This window comes from Hyposmocoma kahamanoa, unplaced genomic scaffold (assembly GCF_003589595.1).
Source record: "Hyposmocoma kahamanoa isolate Upper Pololo Valley unplaced genomic scaffold, ASM358959v1 101132, whole genome shotgun sequence".
Lineage (NCBI taxonomy): Eukaryota > Metazoa > Arthropoda > Insecta > Lepidoptera > Cosmopterigidae > Hyposmocoma > Hyposmocoma kahamanoa.
In genome coordinates this window covers 24,112-37,299 of record NW_020653335.1, presented here as the reverse complement: position 1 = coordinate 37,299, position 13,188 = coordinate 24,112, and the positions used below count along the sequence as shown (strand labels likewise).

Sequence of the window (13,188 nt, the reverse complement as noted above, 5' to 3'; positions counted from 1 at the left end):
CGATGATGTCGACGATGGAGCATGCACACCTCAACAATGTCTATTCATTCTCGCCTTGAAAATGCTCAAGTTATAACGTTCAGGGAACAAGACTGCAGGCAGGGTATTCCACTCCATAGCCGTTCGCCATATAAATGCGGAAGCGTAACGCTTCGTGCGAATCTTTGGAATATCCACAACACAGGAGTGAAACCCAAGCCTATGTCTAAAAGGGGAAGGCGGAATTAAATCGTGTAATTCAGTCAGAGTGTTCTTAAAACAAACTAAGGGGTAAGGAAAGTAAATTTCGAGATATTGTAGGTCAGTGTTTTCCAAACTTTTTGTCTGGTGGACCACTTGCCATTTTTGCCCCACCTTGACCCCCACCTTACTATTATTAAATTTTTCAAAAATTTTTTAAACTTCAAATGTGTGTTTTACAGCTAACTAAGTGCTAGTGAGAAACTTTATAAATAAAAAACCAGTTGACGTTAAGTTTTATACCTTTATTTAAACGAATGTCTTGTTTGTTCTGAAATGTTTAAGAACTTTATATATGTCTATATAAAATAAACTGTAAAATATGGATTATTTCATTTATGGGAAGCCTAAATTTTGGTCACGACCTCCCTAAATGGGTGCACCCCCTATTTTTTTCGCTGACTTGGGACCTTTATAGGTTGGAATGAACTCCCGGGGGTCAATGTAGACAATGCAGTCCACTTTGATCACCGTTCTAGGTAATCTGTTTATAATTCGCTCAAGGTAAAGTTTACGACACAACTAGATCTAGCTTGAATTTCAAACGACGATGACGGCTAAAATGCCATGTTGTGAATTAAAAAAAAAATACTACTCTTATTATCATTCCTGGGCAAGGATCACCTTTAAGAACTTCTCTTTTAATTACTTTAGGCAAGTGGCTGGTAAATCGCGAATCGCGAGGCACATAAGGATCTTTTTCCTACTGAATGTGGCTCTTCCATAAAACACCGATATCGAAGAAATACTTCCTTCATATACACATGGCTAGTGGGCTTCGATATACACACGCTCAGCGAACGCATCTTAATCATACTTAGGACGTTTTTGCGTGTACTTAGGTACCTGTATGGTTTCAATTTCAAAAAAGTTACTCTGAAATGAAATTTCAATGGCTACAGCAAGAAAATAATTACAAAAAGATGGTTATCACATCTTAAGTATACAAATTTTGTAACGTAAGAAGGCGATTTTTCACCATAAAGTTTCGCAACCACTACTCGTCGTTGTACGCTTAGTTAAACATCGTAATATTCTGCAATACCTAATTGTACAACTTAAACTCTTTTAAGAAACAAAAAAGGATGTTCAAGGGCCTGACAACAATAAATATAAATATGCCGAGGCGTGTTTATTTCTACTATTCCTTGCTCCGTTGGTTTCTCAATCAATATAACTCGTATTATTGGTCTTGACATTTTCTTGTATTCTACTATCAATCACCTTTGAAATCGATTTGTCAATTGCAAAAAAAAAAGGTTTCAGATAACTCCAATTACCATGTCCGGAGGTGAAAGTCAAGAAGAAAAACAGAGCCTGGTCGACACCATGAGGCAATGGACGAATAGCCAGCCCCATCTACCCAAAGACGCATGTAAAGTATTTGTTTATTCATTGTAATAGCCACACAATACATATTGCAGAATTTTCTTATACAACAGGACCATTAAAGAGGACCATAGATCTAATTGTAAAACTTAATATATTGCTACAATTTTAGAGTAAAAAATCTTTTAATCCGTTATACTCTTATTACTTGTTATGTAATAAACGCTGACATGGTTATGAGTTATCGCTGTTACGTAATCTAAATATATTGTTAAGTGTGAATTGTTCTCTATATAGGTATTACACGGGCTGCTATCGGCATATTATTTTAACAGCAGTAAAACTCCTTGAGAAAGAGTTCGTCCAGGAAGTGCTGCCATCTACCTATTTCTGCCGCCAAGCAGTAATGTGAGCAAGCAGTAACGGTGCTGGTGAAATCACAGACTTGTCCACTCTTATGTCTCTGTTGTCGAGCGCAGTGACAGTGCCCCTCAGATCTTTGTGATTTAAAGCTCTTGGTCGCACTGCAAATGTTATGGACAGGCGTGTCGTATCGTACGTCATATTTAATTACGGTAAAAATGTCGGTCATTTACGGTAGTTAATGAGAAGTGGTACAATTACATCTAGATACTGATTTTAACACGTGAGTGACTCGTTGCACGTTTTATATTTTATGTAACACTGAGCGCCAGTGTACATCCCACATTATGACAGCTTTATTTATTGAAATAACCTTTGACGTTATAAATGTGATAATCATTGTCCTTGGCCCTAGCTTGTCCATTTCGGACGGAAAGAACATGATATAAATTAGATTCATGTTTGTTGTTTCTCCGCACCCGCAATAATAGAATATAATTATTTATTTCGAACCATGATCCATAGTAATGGTATGATCCATGGTATAGTAGTTATTATTGTGTTATTATGTTACTTCTAGAGAAATGCCACGTCTAGACCACTATCCTACGCACGTGTAGTTGCACCCAATGTAGTTGGTAGGGGCAGTCCAGCTTGTTGGCAACAACAGCTACGATGCCATTAGCGCTGCCGCGCACACGCGTCATGAGTGAGGCAGCCTTCTTGCGCATAATAGCATGAAAGACATCTGTGTGCGCCTTCGTGCGCCTGATGGTAAGCGACACGCCTGTCCATAACAGTTGCAGTACCACTCAAGACCTTTAAATCACAAAAATCTGAAGGGCACTGCCACTGCGCCCGACACCCTGAGACATAAGTTGACAAGTCCCATGTATCTGTAATTTCACCAGCTCTCTAACCCTTTGAAACTGGAACGCAGTAATTCCTGGACGAACTCTTTCACAAGGAGCTCTACTACTATTGCTCTGTCTTCTTATCAGACACACCTACTGATATTTATTTAGATATTGTAAATCTTACTTCCAGCGGATGGCCTGCTCCTTCGGTTCCTACACAGCTGTTACTACGATCTGGAGAAGGCGAAAACAGCTGCAGAGCTCTTCTTCACCATCAGAGGATCTTCACCAGATCTGTTGAGTAACAGAGACCCAGAATCGCCTGCTATAAAGAAAACTTTTAGTATAATGTGAGTTTTGCACCTTTAAGTTCGATTACGAAGATCGTTTTCAGATCAAATCGTCAATATTATATAAATATATATAATAACTGCTATAAACTTATTTTGCGAATGCCAGTCCTTTGCATAACTACAGTTTCTACGCAATTGTCATAGCTGGGGATCTAGTCCCGTTCTAAGTCCGACATCCGTCCAAAACAATTACTGTCAAATCAGTAAAACTGCCTCCGTGGCCGAATGGTTACTATGGTGGACTGCCGCGCAGAGGGCGTTCGATTCCCGGGCCGGAAGAATATTTGTAAGGCCTACGTTTATTTCTCTCGTGAACTTGGGTGTAATTTGTGGTTGTCTATGTGTGTCCGTGGCACTCGCGGTACAGGGTTTGCTAGTGCGGGTAGTAGTTGCTAAAACAAAGTAATAATAATAAAAAATAAACGATTCAAATTTGAAGAAAACATTCCATCTCTACACAGAAAAAAAGGATTTCTACTAATAAGGCTCTTTCTTATTAGTAGAAATTTCTCAAAATATTTGCTAATTCTGAAAAAATATTTATTAAAAGTAATAAAATATTGTCACTACAAAAATACTGCTTATCTTTTTCTAATACAATTTTACTCTTAACTTTATTCTAACTTTGAGACAAATACGTTCACTTCAAGATTTTATTTCATTTCTAATCAATTAATTGGACATTACTTATATCAAGAAATTTTTACCTCTTACATCAAATTTAAATAATCTTAAATGAATTCAAAATTTCTTGGGTGTATTTTAAGAAAATATATTCTTAAACAAAAAAAGAAGTAGTTTTCTATTCAGATTAATATTCTAAATTCTAGAGTACATTCTTAAAGCAACATTTCGTTGCGTTTTCATAGTCAATCTTGTCGTGACATGTCGCCGAAGGCGCACGCGGTAACGATTACTTTTACTTGTGCTTGTAATCATAAAAATCATAAACAGTCATTTATCCAAAGAAACAATACGTAGTATCTCTAGTTTGTTAGGGTGTTCTTTATAGTCATAATTCAAGAAATTTGGTTACAGCATGAAATCAAACTATATACACTTGTAACAAGCATAACATGCAATTAGTTCCATCACGCCACTGCTAGATGGCATTAGATGTACTCTGAAACGCGCTATCGTTTTGTTAACTTCAATAGTATAAAGTCATCTCATATATTTGAAATTGTTAGTGCTCTCTGCCGCGCTGTAGCATTTATACGGCACTGGATGGTCCTCAAGTATTTGAGAAGATTCCATATTTCCATCCTATTTCTGCTACTTTAAGGTTTGGCACTGTTGGGTCCATAACCCTGTAAATTTATCCTTTTTGATATTAGAAAACATAAATCTTCAGTCAAATAATTAAGTACCTCTCAATTTTTCATTCTTTTTTTTTTCAAATCAAAATCGGACATTTCTAGTAACAAATAAATATTTTGTTGAATCTAGAGTGGCTTTGTGACTTGAAGTAAATTAATTTGCTCTTGGATTAAATATTTTTGTCTTGTAACGAAAATACACTTTTGAAACGTTTTTTTACTATTATCAAGTAATTATTCTCTAGCGTCTATAGGGAGAGAATCGTTTTGTTGGATTTAATAAATTTGTCTTCATAAAAAGAATTTTGTCTTTTTCTAAGTAATCTGTTTTTACCGTGTAAGGATGGCAAATTAGGGGTTGAATCTAATTTATTGGGTTTCACCCACTTTCCATTAATCGATTTCAATGACACATAACAAATATGTTTAATTCCACAAACTCTTGAGGTCGATTCTTTTTAACAAAAAGATATAATTATTTTCAAACATTTCAGAAATTTCTACGTTTGTTTTTTTACAATTTTATCATGTTATCTTAATTGGAAATCTAAGTTACGATGTTTATCTAAGTGGTTTCACGAGGTTTTCCTCATTTTCGATTTTTACAGTCGTTTTTACTACATTCATCGGTGCTGTCTTTAATATTATTATTTATAAACATTGCACAAGCTGCAATACACATAAATAAGTACTTTTTAAGACAATTATTAAAACTGTCACTAGTGTTGTGATAAGAAGGTTGTATTTTATATTCAATACATTATAAATTGAAAATGGAACCCTATTTTTTACCGTGTCTAAATCCCGTGTACTTTTCCCAGTCAACCGTCAAACCAAAATCTTTTTTGTTTGAAAAAACAAATATACGTAATTTAGATCTGGAGAAAATAGTTTAATTTCCAATTTGTAACAATCGCGAAAACCAAAAAACTCGGTAAAATACATTTTACATATTTTTTATTTTTAGTTTACTGTGGTACGAAAGTCGCTAGAGGACACTACTAGTGTTCATATAATACATTTTAGCAATAAGCGGATACATTTCTTGCTATAAGTGAGCTTCTGGAAGTGTTCAGTAGCGCCCTGAACCGAGGTCCGTGCCCACCTTGGCGCCCTCAGGTCCTCTACTAAATTATTATACAGACTAAGGGTCGTATTCTAGAACTCTACTCAATGCTCAAGTCAGGATTTGAGTATGGTTTAAAGCACTCGAAATCATACTCAAGTCCCTGCCATTAGGGTCGTATTTCCAGTGCTTGTGTTTCAATTGCAATCCTGACTTGAGCATTGAGCAGAGTTCTAGAATACGACCCTTAGAGCCTTCCACATATACACAGCGGTCAACCGCGATGCTATAAGCGATGTACCCTTAGGTCACAATTCAAATTTAAATTCAAATTCCGTTTATTTGCCACAGACCATGAATTAAGCTATTTGAGGAGCGCGAAAGTAGAAAAGAAAAGAAAATAATAATAATATACACAATAAAAACCGATAGCGATTGTCAATTTTAAAACGGAAGTTAAAATTTCCTTAAATGGTAAAAAACGGAATAAAAAAAAGAACGAGAAAGAATAAAAAAAATGTTTGAAGGGAGTAAAAAAAAATCTAAAATTTGTAACATATTTTGATGACCCTGGTGATTCAGCATCTTCTTTTGAGCAGTTAAAAATATTTTTTCCAGTTAGAACTTAGAGCTTAGCTTAACTTAGCCGTAGAGCTCCGGCACTGCAGCTGTTATGGACAGGCGTGTCGCTTGCCACTTGGCGCACGACTTGTTCGTCCCATTACTTGGTATAAAAAAAAAACAATTCTGGAGTCTCATAATGCAACTTGCTACTGCAGTGTACATAAGTAAATGCACAAATACTCTGCAGTCCATTCCCCATTTGTATACATTACTAAGTACAAGGGTAAACTTATTTTTTTTAAATCGTAATCACGCCATGATGAATCGGATGTTGCAATGAATATTTCACTGCTAACTTGCTACAGCGCTGTGCGAATTTGCAATATCCCGCTGAATTAATTACAACATCAATCTGAAGCTGGCCTGTTAGTTACGATAAAATGATCTGCTAACGGTTATCCTAGATAGTTTAGTTTATAAAACGATACCACTTAGCCATAGGGTTATAGTTGACAGAAAGTATGTTAAAGAAATAGATTTTTTTTGTTATACACGTAACCTACCAGCATCGTACACATTTGTAACAAGTGGCTTATATTTTGGTTTAAAAAAAAATGTTTAATATATATTCTTTATTGCACCAAATAAATACAACAGAAACATTAGATTAACAGAAAGTAAGCAAAGGACTTATCTCTAAAAGAGATCTCTTCCAGCCAACCCAGGACAGTGAGAGCTAAGGTTATAAGCGGGCAATGGCGTGCAAGAGAGAATGAGAAGGAAATATAATAAACTAAATAAATAAAAAATACCATATTTTTTTCAGTTACTTACATAAGTATTATAAATATTATAATGAATCATAATAAATAGCCTCAATTTGTATATAGTATATATGTATATAGTGTAATATATATACACATAAATACATGTTTCGCCTCTCCACGGGTATATTCTTGGTGATGGTTTGTGACTGTAGTTGCGTTTGTGTTATTTATTTTATGCGGAGGGAGGGTGGGATAATAAACTGCATGAAAAAATATTCAACACAAGCGCAGCTGTTTTGCACGATTTAAGCTTCACTGGGTTCGCGAAGTAGCAAATTAATTTACTTCCATTTTTATTACAACATTCGTTTGGTGAAATACCCTTGACATGAAAGACTCTGCTAGAAAAAGTGCTCTTTGCAAATATAGAATATAAAAAAATATAGTGTTTGTTAAATGGGACAGTACGGGGAAATAAAAAATGGTGAAAACATTTTTGGTATAGTAAATTTTTTGGTCAGGCGTGTGTTGTCCATAAAAATGAATAAAATTGTCAAAATTTTTTTAGTGTTGATCGATTCAACTTCATGAAGGAATCATTTCATCGTGTGGGACGACAAAAATCGTAACAGCATAAGTTGGACAAATTGAATAAAATATTTTTTATATAAAATTACTTAAATTGACTATTTTTTTAATGCTGTTAGCTTGTTAACGATAATTTCATTATGGTACGAAAAAATCGGGACAGCAGAAGTTGATCAAATTTAAGAGAGTTACAGACATTTTTAGGCGAGAGTAGGTAAACGTCATTAATGCTTTTCAAAGGCACCAACCTGACCCACAATCGGTTGGGGGAAAGAAATCAATGCCATTTAAAATTTCAGATCAATTGGTTACATAATATATGTACATATATTATAATAAATATATCGTACCTACTGTAGATATCATTAAAAATACAATTTTTGTAGAAACCGAGCCCAGCTTCATATATCAGGAAACAGGAACCTCTGGATTTGGCAGCTTAATGACCCGGGTCTTGATAATTACGACTATCTCCAAGATGCCAAGATTTTCATACTGACCACAGACGCCTGGTTGCTGGAGGACAGCACGCTGCAAGAAGCAGACATAATCCTCATGGATGCCAAAGATATATCCTTAAAGATGCTAACTAAATTTAATATGTCCGTGGGAAGGCGGATATCGAGATATCAAGAGGTTAGTAATTTCAATGCTAAGTTCCGATAAAAAAATCATCGATGATTTTTTGATCGGAATTAATCCGGACGCTGGAAATTGCAAAATTGTGAAAAATCTAACAAAGAAAGATAAATAATTTTAATTATTAAAACCATTGGCCATACATATACAAAATACATATCAGAGTACAGGAAAATCGAGTGAACTGTACTGATATAACTGTTTGAGAGCTTTATAGGTAATTTCGAATATTTTTTGGAATAATTCATTTTTTATCTTCTCCAATTTTTCACATTATTAAACAAAGAAATTTGAACCTGTTTCTCATGCAGTCAGTGTTAAATTAACGTAAGGGATGATAAGGAATTTATAAATTGTTTATACTGACTCACTTCGGGATTCCAAATCAATCCTCCCTCTAGAAAAGCGAGAGAATTCTCCCTATTAGTCTTATCAAAGTTGTTTAATAAACAAATTCCAGGATGCGATGCCGATAAGATTGAAAGAGATCCACCTGGTAAACGTGCCCTCGATCATGGACAAACTGTTCGCTGTGATGAAGCCTCTAATGAAGCAGGAGATCACCGATATGGTTAGTCTAAATTTTGTAACAAGTGCTTCACTTATATGAAATACGGTTGACATAGTCGTGCTTCCATCGTCCCAAGCGTATTCGATATCAGCAACAGTAAAGACGGATACAGCAATGAAAAGGCCATGGCTCTTCTTGCGTATGTCTGATTATTTCCTCATGTGACACCATCATAATGTGAGACATAAAGTCCCTCTGATGGACAATCGTAATACGTTTCCTCTTGAGATAATAGCTAACAGTAGCGTCTTGTCTACTTTGTTCCATCAACCTGCCTATAACTTCATGATCTACTGAATGAGCTCGATGATACCCATAGATAGAAGATAAACTACCTAATCTTTCCCACTAACGAGTTCATCGAAGTAGATAACAGGTAGCCATAGAAAGATGCTCTGTTCTAGATGAATCTACCCTAAGCTTCGTTGTCCCTAGATGCCTAAACAAATAAGAATGCCAACAAACACGTAGCAAATACGTGGATAATGTAAAAATTCAAAGATAGCTATAAATCTTTTATTCATTAGACAGGTGCACTGTACCTTCATAAAAAAAATGTCTTAACATCTCTGAAACAAATAATAACATCGCGTGCGTGTGAAGTCCACATCTCAATATTTATGCTGGTACGAGTGTCGATCGATTGGCGTCTAAATAAAGACGCCGCGTGGGACGATGCCCAACACCGTTTGGTGGAACATAATTGAGATTCATTCCCTTTACTTGTTTACTTTGTTTTATTGGGTAGGTTTTTTATGTAAAATAGACCCACGCCTGGCTACAACGTTGAGCTACGATGACACGCGTAAGCTTATTCGATATTGTCTTCTTATTCTTATCGCGTCGATGATTCTCTTGTTTAACGACTATATTTACTTCGAATGTTATGTTGCTAACTTGACTGCACTATCCGCAGCCGCGTAGAGATCTTCCCTCGTACTGGTAATAAGGCACAAGGCACTCACGAGCAGGTGCCGAATGGACTGTGTCGTCACCGCAGTCACATCGCGTTAGACTCACATCCCATTTACACATCTCTATCACTCATGGTTTTTGTGGTGCATAGGGAACGGTTACGGCTTTTGAGTTTGGCTCAGGGATTCACTCCAGCCATGAAGAGTCCCAAATCGTACACATTAGGAATGAGGAAGTAAATCGATTCGTTACAACTACTAATTACGACTAATTACAACAATCATGTCATTAAGCAATTTTTACCACTGACTTGTGGCGTTTGTCACAGTGATAAAACAACCTTATATAGTACCCTTATTTAAATAAATAAATATTAGACAATACCCACACGTTGCTCTGATTCCAAAGTAAGTAGCTAAAGCACTTGTGTTGTGGAAATCGGATATAGCAACGGTACCACAAACGCCCAGATCCGAGACAATATATATAAGTTAGTTTCCTACATTGACCTCAGAGATGACGACACGACGAAAACCGGTGCTCAAGCCACTCAGCTACCGAGGTCGTCATAATAATAAAACCACCATAATAAATGCACGCCAAAGTGCTTTTATCACATGAAAGTAATAAAAATAATACGAACTACATGAAGCAAAATAAATTATATACATATTATATAATAAGTCAAATTTTATGACTCTCCTATAAGCATGAAAAGTTAAGTTAAGTTGTCATTTTGCAACTAATTCTGCAAATATTATGTAATTTGTGTAAAAATGAGCACAAGAAATATATTAAAAAAAATCTCGCTGACATAAACAAGTTTGGGCGCTAGTAAATTTAATTTGAAATACCTTTAACGGCTTTTTTAATGTCTTATTTAATTTCAGTTTTATTGTTATGCAAAATCTACGTAATTTTTCAAAGAAAATATACTTTAGGTGGCAATATCTCGAAATAAAAATAAATGTACATACTAGCGTACTAGATGCGACGATCCATACACACGCTGTGTTTCACTCACGTGCGGTGAAGACACAACACATCAATATCATAGAGTATTAAGCAACAGAGTGTTTTGGTTACATGATAACAGAGTATAAGGATAATATGAATAAAATAGTTACTACGGTTACCACAACATAAATTTTAAAAATATAAAATGTACTACGCTGCATGGTCTAAAGATCTTTAGACCATGCAGCGTCTTTGCCTTTCCGCAAGTACATAACTCAAAGTACTTTTCTTAGTACTTAACGTAACATCAATAATTTCAACATCGACTGTATTTTTTTTACTTAATTTGTTTTTCTTTTTAGTATGGAAGACCCCTGGGTCAAAGCAAAATGAAACGCATTGTGCCACAAATAGCGACTTTGCCAGGGGCTTTATATGAATTCCCCAACTATGGATAAATATCATTGGTAAACCGTCATTAGTATATGCCTGCCTAGCACATCCCCAATAGGTGTAGACGTCACGTCTGTCCATGGTACTACGGTAATGATACTCTTTGACAAAATTCAACAGTAAAACAAAATCCTATCACTATTGATAGTGTTTTGTTTGGATCATGTACCTAGTTGCTGTGAATGTTCTTATCTATAGATTAAAGTCGTTGTTTTTTTATTGTGTTTTATGTTGTGACAAATATTTTTGTTCATAGATACATTTCCATACATCCACATCGAGTACACTGTTCCAGTATTTGAGTAAGGAAGATCTGCCAGAAGACTTCGGCGGCACGAATGGAAAAATGGCAGACCATACGAAAGATGCCCTCGATTTGGTTATCAAACACAGGTCCATAAAATCAATAATATTATTATTTATTTAACATCATTTGTGCCACTCCTGAGTAACTATCGTAATTATCGTTATACAGCTGTAGCATAGTAGATCGTTGCGATCTCTTTCTATCTCTGAGTTATATTCATACTTAGTAGCTGTAGAGCTCCTTGTGAAAGAGTGCGTCCAGGGAAATACTGCCACCTTACCTATTTCGGTGGCCAAGTAAGCATTACTGCGTTCCGGTTTGGAAGGGCTGGTGAAATTACAGACACATGGGACTTGTCAACTTATGTCTCAGGGACACAGGCGCAGTGGCAGTGCCCCTCAGATCTTTGTGATTGAAAACTCTGAGTGGCACTGTAACTGTTATGGACAGGCTTGTGACTTGCCATCAGGCGCACGACTTGTTCGTTCCGTTACTAGATATTATAAAAAAATATATAGAAACAAGTTCGACGTAATATTATAATGACTAGCGGAAAATGTTCGCTTTTGAGGGCTGAATAAAATTGGACGTGTCACAGTTGTGACAGACAATAAAGATGAGACTACACGAGCGTAATTTTTTGAGTTGTGATTCGCGTTTCTTGAGTTTACATTCGACATTCGGTATAAAAAATAAAACACTTGTATTTTTTCGTCAATAGCCTAACTTACTAGGTTTTTTGACTTGTTTTTCGATATTTTTAAGGTACAAAATATGTCACAACGTGTGTTCTGTTCACAGGGAAAAACTGAACAGCGATTTATGGATGGCGGTGGGCAAAAAATCAAAAAACAAGAAGGAGAAGGAAAAAAGTGCAGAAGTTACTACGGGTTTCCGGAGTCTTGCCATTGATTAGTATTTATTTCAGTAGGTAGGAAAATGTATCAAATTATGCCTAAGCTGAAAGAAATCCTATCATCAAGGGTCCATGAGCTGTCGTAATCTATGATTGCTTTTGTTACATTGTTCAAATAAGTGACAAATTGTGCAAATTATTGTATTACATTGAATATACCCTTTGCGAATCTGGGGACCAATTTTCCAATGGATATCATAAATGTCCAGAGTACAAATAATATTATTTAAATTCTCGCAATCGATTAGAATTAGATCTCCGACTTTGTCATCGCCTAGTGTATACTGGTCGAGAATTTGTAAATTCTCCAATTGAACCAGTTAGATTAGGCTATTTCTTCCCATAAACCCATGTGCGAAAATCGGACGCATATAAGTTGATAATTTGTAAATGTACATACAATTTTCTTAGTTATAAAAAAAAATACAGATGATAGCCCGCTAGATAGCTGCCGATAGACTATATTGTTAAATATATTATTAATTAATAATGGAAATTAGAATAAATTACAGTTTTAATGATCCACTTTAATCCCGCTACGCAAGGCTATATAGATAGATACTTGTTGATGTACTTTTAGAGCATGAGAAGTGAAAAAAGTGATAATGTACAAATGATTAAATAATATAACGGCGTTAAATAGCTGTATTTTTACTGTAGATAATTATGAGAGGCTGAAGCGGTGGCTACGTCGTTCCTAAGCGCCGAAATCTCTCAAAAAAATTCTTTTAATTCTGGCGACTGACGCAGATATAAAAAAAAGTTTTACTGGAATTTGTTATAGGGTGAGAAGTAAGAACATTGTTTTATTATTAATTCTTCAGCAATTTTAAATTCTAACATTCCAGTGTTTATTGTTTATGCAGTGTATTTTTCTGTGATGTTTATTTTATTGTCTTTTTTTTATGAAATGAGATTAGTTTTTTGCAAACAAGTGATCTGAAATAAAATGATTTTTTTTTTGTAAAATGCGTTAATTTTTAT

General features: G+C 35.3%; 1 protein-coding gene across 2 annotated transcripts; it reads left to right on the top strand.

Annotated features, from left to right (window-relative positions):
* The first annotated feature begins 1,473 nt into the window (after positions 1-1,473).
* On the top strand, positions 1,474-12,634 carry LOC113231232 (alpha-tocopherol transfer protein-like). Of its 2 annotated transcripts, none has more exons than XM_026465461.1 (6): positions 1,474-1,615; positions 2,980-3,139; positions 7,833-8,082; positions 8,546-8,656; positions 11,238-11,374; positions 12,090-12,634. In XM_026465461.1, exons 1-6 carry the CDS (start codon positions 1,522-1,524, stop codon positions 12,202-12,204), a joined length of 867 nt encoding a protein of 288 aa, XP_026321246.1. In that variant the 5' UTR covers positions 1,474-1,521; the 3' UTR covers positions 12,205-12,634. The 2 variants fall into 2 exon arrangements, with proteins under 2 accessions (XP_026321246.1, XP_026321254.1); XM_026465469.1 differs by lacking the exon at positions 1,474-1,615 and adding an exon at positions 1,980-2,112.
* The last annotated feature ends 554 nt before the right edge of the window (positions 12,635-13,188 follow it).